This window comes from Pyrus communis, chromosome 17 (genome assembly GCF_963583255.1).
Source record: "Pyrus communis chromosome 17, drPyrComm1.1, whole genome shotgun sequence".
Lineage (NCBI taxonomy): Eukaryota > Viridiplantae > Streptophyta > Magnoliopsida > Rosales > Rosaceae > Pyrus > Pyrus communis.
This window is the reverse complement of record NC_084819.1, coordinates 12,961,714-12,984,209: the sequence shown is the minus strand read 5'-3', so window position 1 is coordinate 12,984,209 and position 22,496 is coordinate 12,961,714. Positions and strand designations below refer to the sequence as shown.

The following is a 22,496-nucleotide window of genomic DNA, read 5'->3' as shown; positions in this document are numbered from 1 at the left end:
ATAGAAAACACCTTGAAATACAAATCGTCAAAGCCTAGCAAAGTTCTCCAAAATATTATGCATTCTTCTCCTCTCTCTCCCCCCTAAAAAACCCTAATAGCTAAAAAGTCTTATTTATATTACTACATAATTAAAATCCTTGAGAAAATATCTTCTAAAAACTAGGAAACATAATAAAATAAGATAACTAGGAAATGCATTCCTATTCTGACTTTGGGAAATTTGCTCTGCCACAAATCAGGCACGTTTTGGACTTCCAGGACTCCAAAACAGGCCCAAAATGACTTGAATTAAAGCTTGAGATCTCCCGAACATAATTACAGAAGGCCTCGAACCCAAAAGATGTCAAAAAGCCCAAATAAACCCAAAACGTCACTTTGACAGTATTGTGTGCCACTCCTTTATTTCATTGCCATAAATGAACCGTTGGGTAGAAAATTATGAAATTTGACATGAATAAGTTGAGAGACACATGAACGTCCACCAATTTGAATCACTCCAAAATTCATCTGTTTCATCATGTTTTGCTCCAGAGAAAATCGAATGTCCTACATTGGAAATATAATTCAAAGTATCAAACTTCTCACAAAATAACCAATAAAATAATACTAAGAATAGGGTAAAATATATAGTATAAAATCGACTCATCACCTTTAATTTCAAAAAATTGTTCAGTTCAACAGTTAGGATTAATTAACTATAAAAAATTATGTAAAAAATTTAAAACTTACAAATTCACACTTTAAAAATCTTACATAGTTCAACACTTACAAATTACACGTATAAAATTACGACAATAATGATATGTGGAGATATGACGAAGAAAACATTAAAAAAAAAAAAAAAATATGTTTGTGAATAGTAATCACCTTTGCCCTTGTCCTTCCTCCTTTCAAACGAATGGACTCACACAAAAATATTTACTGTTTAGAGTGAATAGTGAGGCAACTTTATTGTCGTTGCTCTCCAATTGCTATTGCCCTCCACCAACTGGTGGAGATGCTCACAAGGTTTCTACCAACAAACATCATGATATTCCACTTCAACTTCCTTCGTACTCTTGTTAAGAAATCGTTTGATAATTATGGTGTTGTATTAAGTTTTTTCTTCTTCGTTTATTTTAGAAACTAAATCTAAAAACTGTTTGCTAATCATGTTGAAGAAATGAAATGATATAGTTTCAAAATCATATCATTTTATAAAGATTTGACTTGATCTGTATTGATTCCAAATCGAAGTCAAATTTTGAAAACTCAGAAATTCAAACATACAAGTGAAATGAACCTACTTTTTTTTTTTTTTTTTTTTTTTTTTTTTTAAACAAACGATGTTATCTATAATAAAAGGGTGGAGGGAATGGACTAATCTTTATAATAAGCTAGCAATAATGTGGTTCAAATTTGCCTTTAGCAAAAATCGAATCTAAGACTTCTTACTTACAAGTAAAGATGATTAACACTAGATTGTAATGTTAAGTAGCAAGAACATGCTTGCTTTTAAAAATAATTAAATTAATCACTAAAAGAGCCAGGCGGTCCCATGTTCCACATTTTCCTCGTACGTGCCTGGAAGAAGGAACTCGACTCTTGCCAGGTAAGTTCCACTGTTCCACGCACACTTCCACTGTACTCTCACAAACAGAAGGCACCTGAATTATACAGTAGGTGATATCTGAGGCTGGCTTTTATACAGAGTCACAGACATATGTGGCCATTATTCTGCATTTTCATGATTAAATAAAAGAAACCATTTAATTTTTTAATTTAAAGTGGAAATTATTGAAGATCCAGTTTCATTCCCCTTTGTTTGTGCCCTCAACAATTTTTCAAGGGTTTTTATGGTCTGTGTCGTGTGTTCCCATTAAACTTTGGACAAGGATTGTCTGCCCTCCTACTTTAGGTGTCATTTCGTGTCCTTCTGTTTGTGTGGTCACGGTTAAGCCACGTCAATATTTTATATTACTATTCATTTTTTGTCGTATTATCTTTATAAAAAAAACAATATAAAATGTTGACGTGGTTTAACCGTGACCACCCAAAACAGGAGGGCACAAAAGGGCACCGAAAGTGGGAGGGTAGACAATCCTTGTCCTTAAACTTTTGAGTCGGTGCCTGCCTATAAAGTGTTTGTCCTGATGAGACTGCACTTATACTTTTCCATATTTTCCAGGAATCTGCTCATACTCATAGATCATGTAAAACTATGTGCTCTTATCATATGTCCATGTTACGTTTTGTGAATCATAAGTTCTACTCAGGGCTGTTCGTTACGTGAAAATATTGAATCACTTATATTTGAGATATTTTAAGTTCGAATCAATTGAATCACAATTTCGATACTAATTTATTCTTTCACCCTTTAGTTTAAATATATCGTTATGTAAACAAAAAGTTTTGATTCATAATTTGATAAGTTATAACGCACAAAAATGTTTGGTACAAGGACATTTAATTATACAAATAACATAAGACAAATCTTGGGGACATGAGTGGTCAGTTGATCGATTGTATTGTGCCAGCCAACTAGTTACTCGCATCCCACAATCATTGGTGAAGCCAGAAATTGACGAGAGAAGGTACATAATTTTAAAGGGTGCAAGGTTCAAAAAAAATGTAGACAACTAAATCTTTTTAGACAGTAGACAATATTATTGTCGTTTATAATTTATCAATACAAACAAGTTACAACTGTTGCTGGAGAGATTTCACATCATAAAAATGTCGCATAATAGGCTCATTATCAATAAATGCAAAAACATCTCTCTTGAAGTAAACAATCAAACTGTCACTCAACTATTGATCTCCTATTTCGTTACACAGTGGTGTTTTGATAGTATTCATAGCAAAAAATGCTCAATCCACCGAAGTGGTTGCAATTGGTAACACCAAATTCAATATAAGAAGCTTATACACTAATTTGTAGCTTCCACGCCTCCCGATCTTCACCAATTCCTTTGGAAGATTCATGGGTGTGTGAAAACATATGTTTCCAACTAATCAATCAAAAATGACAAATTGAGGAAACTGAATTGAACAATTGGAAGGAGATAGAACGGTGATGGGAGCGGGGAATTGCCGTTTCATTTTGTTTCCAAGGTTCAAAATGACGTTGTTTTGATCCGGGTGTTAAAAAAAAAGGGCAACACGCAGAACCGCCGCAGCAGAGAAGCAGAATGTAGCGGTGCCGCAGCAGAGAAGCAATAGCCTAACAGAAGGGCGAAAATGTGGGTCTTAGGAGCAAATATAAGGGATTTGGATCCTCTCCGGATCCCCTCCTTGGGGATCTCGGAGATCAAGGCACAAAGACCATTCATCAAAGATCGTGCCGTCACAATTAAATTCTTTTTATATTTTTAAAAGTAAAGCAATCTCGTTTTACGTAAAAAACATTTAATTGTGACCTCACGATCTTTGATGAACGGTTTTTGTGCCTTGATTCCCGGAATCCCCAGGAAGGGGATCCGGAGAGGATCCAAATCCGAATATAAATATGTATCTCTCAAAAATCTATACATCTATACAATAGAATATTTTTTATTGTATTCGCTTCTATTGACAGGAGTTGATTGAAACTTTAGCATGAGCCTATAAACGCACACCTTTGACTAATTTGATTTGATAACTGAAGGTGCAGTCGTACGTCCTTGCACCTCTATGCTTCGCCACGGGCCACAACTATCTTGTCAAGCGACTCGATGTAATAGTGCCCATTCTACTTTATTCATATTGAAAATATTAGCAATATTAGAATTTATTTTTACGAATTTTAACGAAAAGTTTACGGTACTGTTCATTTTAACAAAAAAATCATATTTTTATACTAAAAAGTCAATCCTGGTACTATTTATTTTACCCTTTATTTTGTCCTTATCGTTAAAATTCATAGTTTTCAAACCATTTTTCATTAGTTTTTCTTTTATTTTTCTTGATAAACTTGTACTACGTAAGTCCTTCTCAGACTAGGTGGGATGTACTTAATATGAACCTTACATTATTGCATGTATTCTATTTGCTTGCGTCTTTGAATTTGACTCCAAAAAAAAAAAGGCTGAGAAAAAGCCAAGGGAAAAACAAATAAATAAAAAAGTAAAGGTGTAGATGAGCTGTGTGATAATTGGATTGGAGTAACAAAACTTTGCACCCTAGATTAAAAAAAGTGTAGATGATTCTGTACTTAATAACACTATAAAATTGAAATATAGTTTTATGTGGTAAGCATATGAGGAAACTGTGTTTGCTTGTGACTATTTGCTTTTTGCAGTTAATGGACCATGAAGCCATTATCGCACATTATTGCATATGTGGGACAAATGCAATTATACAATATTTGTTTCATCAAATGTGATCCCATTAGGAAGATGGACTTGGATGGCATCTGTACACAATTATTATGACGTTTTGTGTCAATGATACGACGTTATGTAGTGTAAAATTTACACATGTCGTTGTATTGTTGGTATGAGACGCTGCAATAATAATGTACATGTATTATTTATTTTGCCCACTAAAGCTATCTATGATAGCGATATTGTATTGCTTCATAGGATCAATCACAAGATGAGCAAGATGTGAATTATACACATACCGACCACGTGAGAATAACTGAAACAAGCCTCAATAAAATGGGCTTAATTAGTCACTAGTTTTGTGAGAATGTAAAGACAAAGTCCCACATTAGTGAGGGAGCAAACCATGCAAGAGCTTATAAATAAGTTGGAGTATTCCTCATATTATCCATTTGTTTTATGATGGAATCCCAATTTTATTCATGGTATCAAAACATATTAGTCCACATATAAAGCTCAACAATCATACCTGCTCTATGTCACCCTATCCATTTTAAAATGCAACAGAGATACGAGAGAGCCTTATCTTTTGTTACGTGAACCATAACAAAAGTTGAAAAAAATATTGAATGTGCACCACAACGTTGAACATTATATATAAAAAAAAGCAATGCCACTTTTTTCGTTGGGTGGGATGATAGATTTATGGGTGTTTGGGGGGAGTGGCCGGGAGGTCCCTCAAACAAAGACTGTTAGCCACGCCCACCACTAAATTCTAAAAGGGGAGATGGACTGGTAAGACAACACTTTCTTCTTTGAGTTGAGAGCCACACATAGTAAATTAATGATCATATCGATTCCTTAACAAACATATGTAGTGTTTGGAATGAAGGAACTCGATCGATTAGGAATCTTTAAGAGTTCATTCAATCAATCAAACGATGTATTTCTTTTGTTTTCTTTTCTTATATCCTACAGTGATTATGTGAGAACAAAAAAACTCTTAAATCATGTTGAGACGTGCAGTATGATATACCATGGATCGAACATCACTTAATCACCACTATGGTTCCAGAACACCAATTTAAGTAAACTCAGCAAATCAAGCATCTTCACCATTTCACACATAGATGTGAAAGAGATCCAGCACACCAAGAAAAAACTAAAATGAAAGAACTCTCGTAAGCAGGAAAACCAAAACCATCAAACTCCCAGTGAGTTTTCTGAAAACTATTAAACAAAATCAAACTAAGGGGACGAAACAGTACTACCAGTATGTATCCCGAAGATAGCCATATTTTCGTACCAACTAAAACCATAGTACCTTACTGACTAAACCAAAACCTGGCACAACGTAAGAGCTTTCATGCGCTTCAAACCCATATCGAAGTGACAAGTGGAGCCAAAACCTTTGTGTTTGGCTATGGACGTGAGACCAAAAAACAGTGATTATCCCAACGACTACTTTGATGGCGACAATTTTTGCATAAAAACATGAGTAATAAGAGAGGAGAGAGAGAGAGGAGACAAATAAAGACCAAATATGGGTGCCGAAGACAAAAGATTTTTCTTTGTTTTTCGTTCTAGATGGTTAGAATTTTTTTTTTATTTTTTATTTCCCACAATGTCGAAAATGAATGTTAACATATCAAGGATTTTACATCATTCTTTGTATTAAGTTGCGAGTTCATGGTTTCCCAATACCAGATTCTTGATTTAGGGTTTAAAGATCGTGTTTTGGGACAGAAGATGCAATTATCTAATATGTTGTTCTTTCTTTAATTATAGTAAAAATAAAATACTATCAAATCAAGAATTTAATCATAACACCCGCATCCAAAACTAAAAGGTATGCCTATATTTCAATATTGTTTGGTTATAGACTATTTTTATTTTTTTTTAATCATAGTTTTTGGTTTTGGATGTCGATGTTTTATGCTTAGGTTGATAATATTTTACTTTCATTCATAATTTTTTGTTAATGTTGCTTGACATCATGTAATCAAACATTTGTTTCATTAATTATAAGAAAAAAATATTATTTATTGATGAAATAGATAACTCGTTAATTAATGAGACTTTGTTACTTAGTTGTATTGTTATGGGCAATACCCGATGATTAATTTAGTAATTACTAGCATTTGCCTGCACATTTTGTGTGTATGAACACATTTTTTTAGAAAATGGGAAGGAGAGAGGGGGAGAGAGAGAGAGAGAGAGAGAGAGAGAGAGAACGTGGGGGGAGTGAGAGATTTTTATTTTTGTTTTTTTTAATATTGGAAGTATTCTAACATTACCTGTGAGGCTTCGATAAAAAACAACAAAATTTGGACTTGTGAAATTACATTATTGCTCATCATTTTTTTTTGTGTGATAGAAGACTAAGTAGTTTTTTCACCCTTTTTTTGTTGACAAAGAAGGTTTCATTAATTAATAGAGATAAATATAACTCATTTTTACGGTTATGACCTTTATGGGAACGGATATGATACATTTCTATTTGATATGAACAATAGTAATTGGTAGTTATTAATCTAAACTACTATTAAGAAAAGAATAATGCTAGAGGCATCAAATTTTTTTAATTAAATTTGCAAATCAAATGATGCGGTTGTTGATGATTGTTATTTAAACATTGATTAACGTGCTTATTTCTAAATAGTGACATATCATTTGGTTTGCAAATTTAGTTTAAAATTTTAGTCTCTCTAGCATTACTTATTAATAAAACTCCATTTGTCAACCAAAAGAGGGTGAATGACTATTTAGTCTTCTATCACAATTTTTTTTTTTATGGCCAGTAATCTAATTCCACTCCCGCTCCCACTTTCCCTCTCACCCTCTCTCTTTCCCATTTTAAAAATATTCACACATACAAAATATATAGGCATATGCTAGTAAAATATAAATGAAAAACAAATAACGTTTTACCGTAGTGGTGGAAAACAATTATGCTGAAAGCAATTATGCCTATATGCCTTGACGTGAGTTCAATTCTCATAGACTACCTTCTCTTTTTTTTCTGAGTTAATCCACTAAGGGGCGTTTGTTTGCCCTCACTAAGTCGGACTGGACTAGCTATTAGTCAATACTGTGTTTGTTCCATGCTGGGACTAACATTAATGAGACTAAAGGGGACTAGCATGGACAAAACCCTTCACTAAGAGGTCTTAGTGAGACCCTCCAATAACCATGGGACTAGCTAAGACTATCCTCTATTTCTCGTCTTTGTCATGCTCAACGACCACTTCCGACAGACTCCTCGTCATCGCCGGTCACCTAGATCAATCATTAACTTCCCGACTCTCTTTCAGATCCATTTCACAACCAACTTTCATATAAAATATACCAAATTGAAGCTGGGAGTGACAAGATTACGATTTTACTTGAATCGAGGCCAAAATGTGGTTGAATGTAGCCGGAAAATGGCCTGGAAGTCTCGGCCTGTTTGGGCTTCTTCAAATCCATGACAAATTCGAGCATGCAAAGCTAAGATCTCGGTCCAGGGATGGTGATGAATTTTTTGGCGGTGCTAACTTCATCCAATTTAATGAGGGTTGGCCAAAAAACACATCGGGAAACTTGCAACTCGTCGGGAAAATTAGAGCCGTGAGGTTCCGTTCGAACAACGCATAGCTAGAGAGGGAGGGAGGACAGAGAAATAGAGACTGGAATCAATAAGGAGTTTGACCAGGAATGAGAAAGAGACATGAATTGAGAGGTCTGAGAGGAAAAAAAGAGGGAGAGGGTGGGACGATGAGAGAAGAGGAAAAGAGTGGGACGGAAATGGTAGGAAAAGATGGAGAAAAAGATAAGATCATAATAAAATATTAATAATTTATATATTAAATAAAATAATATTAGAATTTGTTATTATCCAGCTTCTTAGTCCAATACTGCACCAAACGCTTCACTAAGTTAGTCCAATTTAGTCTAGTCTAAGCCAGTCCAGCTTAGTCCTTGAAGCTAATCCAGTCCGAGATAGTCCGGCGCAACAAACGCTAACGATCTATCCAAAACATTTTTTTTCTGAGTTAATCCACTAACGGTCTATCCAAAACAAAAACAAAATGCATGAAAAGAATTTTCAAAATAAAATGGTAACTATTGTAGATATATTAGGAGAGAGAGGGAGAGAGAGAGAGAGAAGAGTTAGAATGATAAGACCAAGGTAAAATAGAAGTCAACACTTCATTATTGTGACATTTAAGTGTTTCTAATTAAGATAACACATGCTGAATTATCTTAATAAAGTGAAACAGTTTAAGCATGTGAATTGTCTATTTCTTCCAACAAGATCCTCTTTGGATTCTTTTGATGAAGATTTTAGGGATTCATGAATCGTGTCCGTTTATCGTACATTGTATGTCAGTTTTTGTCAAGTACTGTTTGTGCTTAATTTTAAATAAAAATATTTAAAATAATTTATGATCGCATAATATATGATGAACGAACACGATTCACAAATCTTTGGAATTCTCAGAAAGAGAATCCGAATTCCTAGTTCTTAAAGTTGTCTTTTTTTTTTCTTTTTGGGTAAATTGGAAATACACCAGGGCACAACCAAAGTACAACAGGAAAGCCCACACAGAGGACTAACACAACCTACAATAAAAAAGCCACCTAACTACCAAGTGATACAGGGTCACGACCGACATCGGTAAATAACCTCATGTCACCCCGAATCCCTCAAAGAAAACAAAACTTAGCGTGGACATGGTAGGCCATCCTTGTTCAGAATATGTACAATCGAAGATGGAGATCTTTCGACCCAAGTATAATTGCTCAGAGTTCTTCACAGAAGCTAATCTATCTGCCACCAAATTGGCGGAGCGGGGGACCCAGGACCATCTACACTATTGGAAAGACGCCTTCAACTGCATTGCTTTCCATAGTACTGGAAACGCTTCCCACCTACCGTTATAAATGGAAGTACATAAGCTAGAAACCACTTCTTTCGAATCTGACTCAACAATAATATTGCTTAACTCCAAATGATTAGCAAGCTTGCACCCCTCTAAAACCGCCTTTGCCTCAGCCTCATGCACTCCCGAAGCCGTAACACTTTGTCTTGTGGCAGCGATAAATCTTCCATTGGAGCCTCTGATTACGATGGCAATATATCCCTTTTTCGTTATCGAATTCCAACTAGCATCAACATTTACATTTCTTCAAGTTGTTTGGTTTATCCAATTGACATGGGTGTAGCCAAATTTTGCTAAAGACCAATGTGCTCATTTTCTACACCTAAGTTTAGATTCTTCTTTTTATAGTTTAACTTGTAAATTAAATACAAATTTTATTTACAAATAACTTTTTTTTAAATTGATCTAACATACAAAAAAAGCATTTAAATATGGATGCAGAAACACACTACTTTATCTAACTTGACTACCCTCAAAATACTGAATAAATAATAGTAAAAGATACTTGAGTTAACTCATATCATTACAATAAAACATAATAAATAAAGTTATATTCGTTCGCAAATAATATAAATAATATTATCTTGAATTTGTCAATGAAAAGAAAATGGTTGTATGTACGATTAATTCTTTATAAATGGACGAAGCTATCCACATACACATTTTTAACTCTCACATATTCTTTCTAATTTCTATCATTTGATGTTCTTTAATTCATTTAATCCAATGGTCAAAAATTAAGAATGATGTGGAATAGTAAAAATAAGTGCGTGAATAACAGAACTCTTACAAATTCTAAATTAAATTCAGTGAATTAACACTTCAAAAAGTTAAAATATATATAAAACCAAAGAAAGTGCACAATTTGGAAAAAAAAAAAATAAATAAATAAATAAAGCCAAAAGTGCAAGCACCTTCACGGCGGTAACGGAAGCCCAAATGGGGGCGTTAACCCACCACCTCTTAATCTATAAGTAGATGCTCCCACGTCTCTGGTTTCCCTTCCTACTCCCAATCCCATTCCCCTTCCCCAACCCACCCTCCCCCAACCAACAAACCCTAAATCCAATTTTTCTTTCACCCTCCCCCAAATGTCTCTGTATTTTCGGACGGCAAACTAACCCAAAAATTAAATTAAATTAACAATTAAAAATTACAGATAAATTAAAAATAATTAAAAGTGGAAGAAGAGCAAACATGGTAGTTGATGATATGCTGGAGATGAGCATCATGGTCGCCTCTGGAGTTCCCTCTTGCTTCCGCTTTCCCGATGCTTATCCCAAAAGGTAATCTCTTTCAGGATCCCTGCTTCGTTTTTCTGCTTCTGGGTCCTCTGGATTTTTAGCCCCTTTGTTTTTGTAAAATTTGTGCTTTAAAAAAAAAAAAAAAAATCATGGATTTGATGGGTATGATTCAGTGTCTTCCACCTGGGTTTGGTGGAATTCAGGAGATTCTTGGGCTAGGGTTAGATACATTTTTGGTATAGCGTTTTTATCTCTCTCCCTCTGTGATTGAATTTAAATTATGGACCATCAGTTCTTCTGAAATTCTATTTCTATTTATAATTTATTTATTGGGGGTATTGAATCTTGTTTTATATTGTTGAATATTTGATGTGGGTGTGTGAGGAAATTCTCATCTGGTTTGATAAATCTAGGGTTTTGATGGAGGGGAGATACAGTGGGGATTGATTGATATGATGTTGTTCCTTCTTTGAATTGTTTTTGGAAAAATGGCAATATTCAATCCACCAGCAACAATCCCCACCCAGGAGCTGTTCAGCTGAAACGGGAGATTCGATGCTCACGTCCCTGTCAATGGAGAATCACCACCCGTCCACGCTCTTGTCCATGGATTCCAGCGCTTCCTCTCACGACGAATTGGATTTGGAGATGAATCGACAGATCATACTTTCCGGCCCCCCTGATATAAATTTGCCCCTGTCAGCCGAGCGCAGCCCACCTCCACCTTCGTGGAATTCAGACGCTTGTGATATTCTAGATGTTGGCCTTGGCCCACAGGTGTATGAGACTGAGAGTTTGCTAACAATGCCCAAGGTTGGACGGAAATTCGCCAAGCGAGTAGACAGCATATGGGGCGCTTGGTTCTTCTTCAGTTTTTACTTCAAGCCCGCATTGAATGAGAAGTCAAAGGCCAAAATCGTCCGGGACAGTAATGGTGTTTCTGGGTTTGAGAAATCTGATCTCAAGCTTGATGTTTTCATGGTTCAGCATGACATGGAGAACATGTACATGTGGGTTTTCAAGGAGAGGCCTGAGAATGCTTTGGGGAAGATGCAGCTAAGGAGCTACATGAATGGGCATTCCCGCCAAGGGGAGCGTCTGTTTCCATTTAGTGTCGACAAGGGTTTTGTTCGATCTCACAGGATGCAGCGGAAGCATTATAGGGGTCTTTCAAACCCCCAGTGTGTGCATGGGGTTGAGCTTGTTCGGTCACCTAATCTCATTGGTCTTGATGAAGAAGACCGTAAAAGGTGGATGGAACTGACTGGGAGGGATGTGAACTTCACAATTCCTATGGAAGCAGGGGATTTTAGTTCTTGGAGAAACCTTCCGAATACAGATTTCGAGCTTGAGAGGCCACCTGCAGCAACAAAGAGTGCGCCCAATTCCCACTCAAGGAAACTTCTTAATGGGTCTGGGCTCAATTTGTCTACCCAGCCATCTAACAACAACAATCCTGATGGAATGGACCTATCTCCTGTCAGCAAGAGGAGGAAGGAGTTTTTCCCCCACGGGAATGATGACGATTGCTACCTGGCTGTTAATCCTCTGTCCGATCGAATCCCAGATATGGAAACCCACCCAAATGAGGTGCAATGGCCAAATCAATTTAGTGGTGTAATGAAGAACGTCTACGGGCCTGTTACAGCTGCAAAAACAATCTATGAGGATGATGCAGGTTATTTAATCATCATCAGCTTACCCTTTGTTGATCTTCAAAGGGTGAAAGTTTCTTGGAGGAATACTTTTACTCAAGGCATCATTAAAGTATCTTGTATAAGCACATCTCGCTTGCCATACATCAAGAGACATGATCGGACTTTCATGCTTACGGATCCAGCCTCTGAGCATTGTTCCCCAGGAGAGTTTGTCAGAGAAATCCCGCTTGCCACCCGCATTCCTGAAGACGCTAACATAGAAGCTTATTACGATGGGCCAGGCTCTGTGCTTGAGATTATGGTTCCAAAACTCCGCGCTGGGCCAGAAGAACATGAGGTTCGTGTTTGCCTACGCCCTCACCTCGGAGGCAATGATCTTATGTTGACTTAAAATTAGGCAATTTATAGAAGTCTATAAGGGTTTATTGTCATGGTTGGGGCATTGTTCTACTAACTGTTGTACCATCAAAGCGTATTGCATGAAGGAAACAGAAATGTGCTGCTCACCTTTGTCTTTTCAGTTTTTGCTACTAATTTATGCATCTGGTTATGAATTGACTCTCACTATTTTCTTTTTTTATATAGATTTGTCAAAAAATTCTTGATTTTTATTCCGTTAAGTCGTTAAACTGTAGACTAATCTGCCTTGTGGATCCATTGAACATGACTTTCTCACTTTCATAGCCTGTGTCAATGGCTTAGAAAACTGAGTGTGGTTGTATGAACTGGTTCTGTATTGAAGGGGCATGATGCCAATTAATCCATGATCACATATTTCAGTGTCTTTTGAAAAATTGATTGAAATGATCAATTTATTTCAAATATCGCTTGCGTAAATGATCAGTTATCAGTATCATTTTCGATATTTGATTCGATCAGTTCAATAATTAGGATATGATGTACGAATATTTTTTGTAATATTTCATTTAGGGTTTGATCAAGACTTAAAAATCCCTTGAAGCCGGACACGTGTCATAGTTACATATCTTGCATTCTTCTTCGTTCGGATGATATCTTATCAATTTTTCATTGCTGTCACCACCCACTTATTAGAAGAGGGACTTTTTGTTGGGGAAAAACGACTTAGAGTTACAAATCGTTTCTTATAAAGCCGGACAACGACTTAAGTTACAAACCGCTTATAATAAAGTTGGCATTCAAAATGGAAGGTCTTGTTGGAGTTTTTAACTCCTTCACACCAATGGATTTGCTTTCTGGTAAGAATAAAAATTGTGGCAGCCGCAGGGTAATTGAGGGAATTTCGAAGAGGAGATATTTTTTGGGAAGGCGACGTGACATTAGGGTTTTGTATTTGAATCATTGGATATTCCTAAAAGCTGTGGGTTGTGGGAATTCCACTTTATTCGCCAAAATCACAAGTGATTTGTGTTCATTTCGGTTCATGGTGGTGTTATTGTTACAGAAATGGGGTCAACAGTGATTAACTATGAACAAAAAAGTAGCTGTCAAATGAGTAGGTAACAAAGGTTGCAATTCACTTAAATGATGATGGTATTAAAGCACGAAACTCGTCAACTAGCTCCCAATCTAGTGTTGCATTTTTTTTTTAATGTTAGAAGAGATTTAAAGTTTAAAATTTAATCGCGTGACTTTATTTGATGTATAACGGAATGTTAGGTTTAGATGATCACATATTTCAATGGCTTAGAAAATTGAGTGTGGTTGTATGAACTGGTTCTGTATTGAAGAGGCATCGTGCCAATGAATCGATGATCACGTATTCCAATGTATTTTGAAAAATTGACTGAAATGATCAATTTATTTCAAATCTCACTTGCGTAAATGATCATTTATCAGTATCATTTTCGACATTTGATTTGATCAGTTCAATAATTAGGATATGATATCCGAATATTTTTTGTAATATTTCATGAGATATTATATTCATACATCCCAAATTATTTTTCCTACACTTTTTTAATTTTTTAATATTATTTACACACCACTAACATTTGATAAAAAAATATTAAAAAATTAAAAAGGTATGGAAGAAGTAATTTGAGGTGTGAATATAATCTTCCTATTTCATTTAGGGTTGTTTGACCAAGACTTCAAAATCCTTTGAAGCCGGACACGTGTCATAGTTACATATCATTGCATTCTTCTTCGTTTGGATAATATCTTATCAATTTTGCATTGCTGTCACTACCCACTTATTCGAAGAGGGACTTATTGTTCGGGAAAAGAAGGAAATACAAGACCTTGCTTGCTTTAATGTACACACTTAACGACTTGAGTTACAAATCAATTTTTATACAGCAGGACAATGACTTGAGTTACAAACCGTTTATAATGAAGTCGGCACTCGAAATGGAAGGTTCTTAATAGGGTTTTTAACTCCTTCACACCAATGGCTTTGCTTTCTGATGAGAATAAAAATTGTGGCAGCCGCAGGGTAATTGAGGGAATTTCAAAGAGAGGAGATATTTTTTGGGAAGGCGACGTGACATTAGGGTTTTGTATTTGAATCATTGGATATTCCTAAAAGCTATGGGTTGGGGGAATTCCACTTTATTCGCCAAAAGCACAAGTGATTTGTGTTATTTCGGTTCATGGTGGTGTTATTGTTACAGAAATGCGGTCAACAGTGATCAACCATGAACAAAAAGGTAGCTGTCAAATAAGTTGGTAACAAATGTAGCTATTCACTTCAATGATGATAGTATTAAAGAATCAAACTCGTCGACCAGCTCACAATCTAGTGTTGCATTTTTTTTTTCAATGTTAGAAGAGACTTAAAGTTAAAAATGTAATCGCGTGACTTTATTTAGCGTGTAACGGAATGTTGGGTTTATATGATATTTGACCACTTCTCTTTTTTAGTCTAGTACAAAGAAATGGAAAACTAAATAATTCAAGGACACCATTTTTAAGGGTTTGCTACATTAAGTCATGAAAAACTCGATTAGAGACTAACTTTGTACGAATATCAGCTAACTCTTCAAGGATCTGACTTTTCTTTTATAAAATGTAAATCACCAAATTAAATATCTCAAGTTCCGACTTTTCTTATACAAATAGAAAATTAAATATCACAAGTTTTGATTTTTCTTGTATAAAATGTGTATCACCAAATTAATCAAGATCTAAGTAGTTGTTGCTCGTTACAATGTAAATTCGTAAGTCCTTCTCTTTTTGAATTTGGAATTAGTAGGTGAAGGATTTATCCACAACTTGATTTGTATGACTTGATAGGGTTGCATTTGACAACCTTCGTCCGTCAGGGGAGTTGGCGGAGGCAAGTAAGGCTAAAAGGGCAAGGGCAGGCAGAGAAGAGGTCAATGGTGGCGTCTGGCCTCTTTGAAGCGACCCCTTGTTGGCTATTGTATTTTGATGTCAGGTTCCAAGTCTTCCCGCCTTCAGTCAGTATCTCCACACTTTGGTTCACGCACGGATATGCCGTGCCATTGGACTGCAAATGGATGGTTAAAGAGTCAAGGAATTGCGTGATCATCATCTTTTCGTTCGTCATTATAGTCAATATAACGGTCAAAATACGTGTCAACACTCAATATCTTTTTTTTTTAAAAGGAAATCAACCGGTTACTTTACCACCTACCCATCTTTTCGTTCGTCGTTATAGTCAATATAACAGTCAAAATACGTGTCAATACTCAATATCTTTTTTAAAAAAAGGAAATCAACCAGTTACTTCATCACCTACCCTTCCGAGTAATAGAAAAACTCGTAGATATTTCAATTTCTCTCTGTTCATCACGCAATTTATCGGAATCATGACTCAATTTTAAGCGTTAAGAATCAAACTTAAAACGTCCTGTATTTCTTACGAACTTGAAATTTGTTCCCTTATCAGCATCATGAATCAATTTATGAGCATCAAGAATCAAACTCTAAACCCTTTTTTGTCAAAACAAGTGTCAAGAAAAAATGTGAGGTGAAATCTGTTCCATTTCAAAAACTTAATTTTCCAATTTAAGAGAAATTTGATAAATTATTTTTGTATAATAAAGATTCTAACAAAACAGAGAAAAACATGTTATAGCCAAAAGAATATTCCATTAAAACTGGCTAAAAAGTACAAATTAAAAAGTTGAAAAAATAAGCCCCGGGCAAAAATTTACCAGCGGCACAACATAAAAGGTTCCGCAAAATAGAAAAATAGGCATTGATATATAATTTCAAGGCCCCAAATAAAACATAAAAATATTAAGTTCCCAAACACCTAAATAATAATTCCCAAAAAACGACATTTAACTCCTGCAGCAAAAAACTTAGTCGACCTCCTCGATCTTGGGGCCTGGGCCGCTGGCACTAGGTGGAGCATCATCATCATCAACTGGGCCGGCACCGTCCCCCCCAGCTCCCTGGTACATCTTGGCGATGATTGGGTTGCAGATGCTCTCCAACTCCTTCATCTTGTCTTCAAACTCATCGGCCTCCGCCAGCTGGTTGCTGTCCAACCATTGGATGGCAGTCTCGATCGAGTCCTCGATCTTCTTCTTGTCGGCCGGCGGCAGCTTGGCCCCAATCTTCTCGTCCTTGATAGTGTTCCTCATGTTGTAGGCATAGTTCTCCAAGGCGTTCTTGCTCTCCACCTTCTTCTTGTGCTCTTCGTCCTCCGACTTGTACTTCTCGGCCTCCTGAACCATCTTCTCAATCTCCTCCTTGGACAACCTGCCCTTGTCGTTGGTGATTGTGATCTTGTTCTTCTGTCCGGTGGTCTTGTCCTCGGCGGAGACATTCAAGATACCATTAGCGTCAATGTCGAAGCAGACGGTGATCTGGGGTACTCCTCTGGGTGCAGGTGGGATTCCGGAGAGCTCGAACTTCCCGAGCAAGTTGTTGTCCCTGGTTCTGGTTCTTTCTCCTTCATACACCTGAATCAAGACTCCGGGCTGGTTGTCGGAGTAGGTTGAGAAGACCTGTTCCTTCTTGGTGGGGATGGTGGTGTTTCTGGGGATCAACACAGTCATGACACCTCCGGCGGTTTCCAATCCGAGGGAAAGAGGGGTGACATCCAACAGAAGAAGGTCCTGGACCTTCTCGTTGCCCTCTCCGCTGAGAATGGCAGCCTGGACGGCAGCACCATAGGCAACAGCCTCATCAGGGTTGATGCTCTTGCAGAGCTCCTTGCCGTTGAAGAAGTCCTGAAGAAGCTGCTGTACTTTAGGAATACGGGTGGATCCTCCAACAAGAACGACATCGTGGACGGTGCTCTTGTCCATCTTGGCATCCCTCAAACATTTCTCAACTGGCTCCATACACTTCCTGAAAAGATCCATGTTCAACTCCTCAAATCTGGCACGGGTGATGGTGGAGTAGAAATCAATACCCTCATAAAGGGAGTCGATTTCAATGGTGGTCTGAGCGGTGGAAGAGAGGGTTCTCTTCGCCCTTTCGCAAGATGTCCTCAACCTCCTGAGGGCTCTGGGGTTGCCGCTGATATCCTTCTTATTCTTCCTCTTGAACTCCTGAACGAAGTGGTTCACCATTCTGTTGTCAAAATCTTCTCCTCCCAAATGTGTGTCACCGGCTGTGGCCTTGACCTCGAAAATACCCTCCTCAATGGTGAGAAGGGACACGTCAAAAGTACCACCTCCAAGATCGAAGATCAAGACATTCTTCTCACCAACGCTGGTGGCCTTCTTGTCAAGACCATAAGCAATGGCAGCAGCGGTGGGCTCATTGATGATACGGAGGACATTGATTCCAGCAATAACTCCGGCATCCTTGGTGGCCTGACGCTGGGAATCATTAAAGTAGGCAGGGACTGTGACAACAGCGTTCTTGATGGTGCTGCCAAGGTAGGCCTCAGCGATCTCACGCATCTTGATGAGAACCATAGACGAGATTTCCTCGGCGGCAAAGAGCTTGTCTTCTCCCTTGTAGGAGACTCCGATCATGGGCTTGTCACCAGGGCCGGAGGTAACCTTGAATGGCCACAACTTCATGTCGCTCTGGACAGATGCATCAGAAATTCTACGACCAATCAACCTCTTAGCATCTGCAATTTTAACAAATCAAAGATTATCAACATACGCATCTTTAGTTTAAAACAAATCACTGTAAGCATACTATCAAAACAATTATTTAAAATATTAATCTATACAACTAATCCATGTTTTTAACAGATCAAGTAATCTTATTCAATACTAATCCACGTTTTTAACAGATCAATCATTGTACAAAAAATTTAGCTTTCCAGATAAGATCTATGTTCATAAAGATTCAGTTGGGTTCTATCATTTCAATTGATAAGTACCTTAATTAAAAAATTCAAATAATTTTCAAATAAATAATCAGTTGGGTTCCATCATTTCAATTGATATGTACCTTAATTAAAAAATTCAAATAATTTTCAAATAAATAGTCATACTTTTACAGAACTAAGACCCTGTTTTACTAGATCTACTAAGCAAATTTCAAAACTTTCAAATCACTGATCCAAATTGTTAGCTACAGATCCAATCTAAATCAGCAACCATAAATCTCACTACCACAAATCAAATCGATGCACATTCACAAAGTCAATGAACAAAAAGCAATCAAATAGCATTAACAGATCTAAACGCATACTACTAAGAGAATACAGATCTATAAGCTAAATTTAAACAAAAATACAGATCTATAAGCTAATTTAAACAAAAATACAGATCCAGAAACTAGCAAAAGAAACAATACAGATCCATATTCTACTGAAAGAGAAAGAACAAGGAGCTCAGATCTTACCGAAGACGGTGTTGATGGGGTTCATGGCGACCTGATTCTTGGCGGCATCTCCGATCAACCGCTCGGTATCAGTGAAAGCAACGTACGACGGGGTGGTTCTGTTACCCTGGTCGTTGGCGATGATCTCTACACGGTCGTGTTGCCAAACACCGACGCATGAGTATGTGGTGCCGAGATCGATTCCGATGGCCGGACCTTCTCCTTTACCGGCCATTGTATCAATCTAGGGTTTTGTCGACGGTGAATGAAATAAAAAGAAGGCGAAAAACAACTGTGGCTGCTAGGGTTTGCAGAGTGAATGAAAGGAAGAGGAGTATCGAGGAGGTTTATATAGAGTTTGGGGGGTTGGAATTCCAGAATGTTCTATAACCCTAGAGTTTTGGAGCCGTGGGATGTGGGGCCAATGGACGGCTGGGATTGTTTTGACGTTACGATCGTAGACTCGTGGTCATGTTTGATTGAGATTCCGCGCTCCAGTCCGCGCGGCTGTGGGTTGGTCGGTTGCTTCTTATTGGGTTCATTGGTTCGCAGTGCTCCCACCATCGCCGTGCACTTTTACGCGTAGGGGGTCCCACTCCACGTCGGAATCCAGATTGGCGGTGGTGATAAAGAAAACCCTAGGTTTTTAACCCCTTCTAGATTTGCCTAATTACAAGTGTTTGAAATTTACTCTAAGACCTTTTCCCACAAGCAACTGTCATGCCGAAAATTATAATATTGCTTCGGTGTATAAATTTAGCCAAATTTTTAGCCATTAAATCTTTGGCACATATAGGCCAAAAAATCAAATCTATAGAATCTTGAAGTATAGTATAAAATCTTCAGTCACGCTTATCTTCAAATGGTATAAAATTTTTTACTTTCATAAACAGCAGTCATGCTATAATACCTTGAAATTTTAAATATGTGAATTTTATATTCATAATTGTGAATATGTTAAGAAAATCGAAATTTAATCGATGTATGGTCCCAAAGATAAAATTGGGAAAAATCGTAAAATTTTGTTCTGTGAATTATTATAATATACGTATTTGTGGTATTGCGAGTTTATATTATTTTTTGGGAATTTATATTAATTTATTTGAGTTCAGTTTTAAATTAAACTGCTTACGAGGTTTAAAGTTTGGAAATTCAGTATTTAAAACCTGTAGACCTTTTGAGGTCACAATTTATATTTTTGAATAGAGCTCGATCTCATGAACGTGTAAGCGCACACCATTCGTGAAATGGAGTTATAACGAAAGAGTTATTAATGTTTAAAATCAGGGCTATTTTGGTAATTTTATTTCCCTTTAGAAGGCTCCAGAAATCTGGAGCCATGAGTTACGCCACATGTGTGGCTGTGATTGAAGAGAAAAATAAATGATGGATGGTTGTGATTAAAAGAAAAGAATAGAAAGGAGGGTGACCAATGGGCAGAGAGAACGGGGAGGAGAAATGAGAGAAAAGAGACGCGAGGGATCGGGACCCGGGCCTTGGTGACCCGACTCGGTCGGCGCCCATGCATGTTTCCGACAGGTTTTCACCTCTTTTTTGGTGAACTGCTTCAAACAACCACTTGGAAACCCCTCCACGACCTTCCCTCTCCCTATTATTGGGAAGACCACACCCGTGGGTGCCGCGACCCTCCTTGCTCGAAAGCCACCAAATTTGAAATGATTTGGTTCAATTACCACCACCGTGAGACTACCTTTGAGGTCCAGAACAAAGCCCAAACAATTGTATGGGCGGCGGAACATCGGAGATGACGAATCAAGGACACCCATTTATAGGGTTTCTGGTGGGTTCGAGGCAAATTGGAGCCTTTCCAGGCCAAATTGGACTTGGCCACATGTATAAAATTTGTTCAACTCCTTGAGATCTTCATTTCTATAATTTTTGAGAATTTTTAGAAATAGTTGAGTTTTCCGGCGAGCTGGGGCGATCGACCACCACTCGCGGCGGCGACGCACAGCCAGGGAGCCGACATTGTGTTTTGATGCAAATTTCGTTATTATAATTATGCTTCTGAGACCTGACTGCTGTGGTTTAAATATCAATACGATTGTGGTATATGTTGGACTAAATGAATATATTTGGGTTTGGTTTTCATTTTTGAAAATGTGAACTACGAATGGCTTGATCCTATTTAGGGTACGTAAGCAGTCTAACGAGACGTTAGACGCAGTCATAAAATAAGTGAGATTAAATACTTCGAGAATAAATAATTAGAATGAGATTTGATCTATAAAGGAAGGTGGTGACAAAGTGTGAAAATAAATAGTGTATTTGATATAGAAATTGTGATTGTGGACCATGGATGGAAACAAGGCCTATAAATAAAGAAACACGTTAAGTGGTAGCTAATTAATCGAGGTAAATCTTTTGTTGAACGATTGTGCTAAGAGAAGGGAGTTTGGGTTAATAACTTGAGTTTTATCCTTATGCTTTGATAATTAAATGTTGGTTATAAATTTATTGTGAGGGCTCATGAAATTAAAGTGTTTAATCGGGATTAATGGTATGTTAACTAAACAAGAGTTTAGTCTGGGCTTATCACCAATATACTTATTTTCCGAAATAAAACATATTTCGGGGCCGGGGTGTTACAAATGGTATCAGAACAAATAATCCTACTCTACGAGATGCACTATTCTTGAGTCTTGTTGTTGTGAATTATGACGTGCATTGTGGTTGCATTAATTCACATTTTTAGGAATAAAGTGGCATTCATGTTTTATATGTGAAATACCTATATAAACTGTATTATGATTGTGGTACAATTTCCTTGGTAATTATGAAAGTTTCGTTAATGGGAATTGTGCTTTGCGTTTATAATGCATTATTTCTAAGTTCTTTGAGTAATGAGAAAGTTATGTGAAATATATTTAGATGTTGAGATTCATCATGAAGTGAAATGAATTGGATTGACACATAATACAATATTGAGTTGTGGGTGTGAATTATGAATTGTATTGATATTGCATTATTTCATAAGTTCTATGAGTATGATGGAAATTATGTGAAATGCATATATTGTGAATTATGATGCTTTGAATTGAATTGAATGAGAGTAGGAAAATTTTAAAATATTGTATTCATGGTATAGCTTTAAGGGTGAGCATTTGATTAAAGTTTTGGATTAATCTTGAATTGAATCGATATTATGCTATGCATTATGACAATGTTGAATGTTATGGTGATTGTGAGGTGGTGATAAGTAAATGGAGAATTTGTATTATACCTCGCACTTGAGAAATTGAATTGGGCAAAAAGGCCCGTGGGTGAATGTGTGAATTGGGCAAAAGATCCGTGGATATGTGAATTGGGTGAAAAAGGCCTGTGGATATAACGGTGAATGTGTGAATTGGGCAAAAGACCCATAGATATGTGAATTGGGTGAAAAATGTGACATCCCATCCCGGATTATTTGTACCGTAGGTGTGAAATGACGGTTTTGCCCCTAGTGGTTATGTTTCGTGGTGTGGTTGTTTTGGGGTTTTGGTTGACTGCATCTGGACCACACACACACACCCACACTCGCATCCTCATCTCATTCCCTATCCCGTGTCTCTTTCTCTTTCTCTATCCCTTTTTCTTCTTCGTACGGACCAAGACTAATCCTTTGAAAACGGTGCAGATCGAGGTGGAAAACTATACCTTTGTGTTTGTGAGGATCATACAAGTCCAACCA

The 22,496-nt window shown here is 37.1% G+C and overlaps 2 protein-coding genes across 2 annotated transcripts; one reads left to right on the top strand and one right to left on the bottom strand.

Annotated features, from left to right (window-relative positions):
* The first annotated feature begins 10,246 nt into the window (after positions 1-10,246).
* Positions 10,247-12,690, top strand: LOC137722487 (uncharacterized). Its single transcript, XM_068461495.1, has 2 exons — positions 10,247-10,496; positions 10,868-12,690. Exon 2 carries the CDS (start codon positions 11,010-11,012, stop codon positions 12,501-12,503), a length of 1,494 nt encoding a protein of 497 aa, XP_068317596.1. The 5' UTR covers positions 10,247-10,496; positions 10,868-11,009; the 3' UTR covers positions 12,504-12,690.
* Positions 12,691-16,130: 3,440 nt separating this feature from the next.
* On the bottom strand, positions 16,131-19,131 carry LOC137722828 (heat shock 70 kDa protein 1). Its single transcript, XM_068461930.1, has 2 exons — positions 18,824-19,131; positions 16,131-18,098 (listed from the first exon to the last, which is right to left on the bottom strand). Exons 1-2 carry the CDS (start codon positions 19,035-19,037, stop codon positions 16,366-16,368), a joined length of 1,947 nt encoding a protein of 648 aa, XP_068318031.1. The 5' UTR covers positions 19,038-19,131; the 3' UTR covers positions 16,131-16,365.
* Positions 19,132-22,496: the final 3,365 nt, after the last annotated feature.

Coding starts and splice junctions, on each gene's coding strand:
- LOC137722487 (XM_068461495.1), top strand. CDS start 11,010: ATGCTCACGTCCCTGTCAATGGAGAATCACCACCCGTCCACGCTCTTG.
- LOC137722828 (XM_068461930.1), bottom strand. CDS start 19,037: ATGGCCGGTAAAGGAGAAGGTCCGGCCATCGGAATCGATCTCGGCACC. Junction 18,099..18,823: donor CCCCATCAACACCGTCTTCG/GTAAGATCTGAG, acceptor TTAAAATTGCAG/ATGCTAAGAGGTTGATTGGT.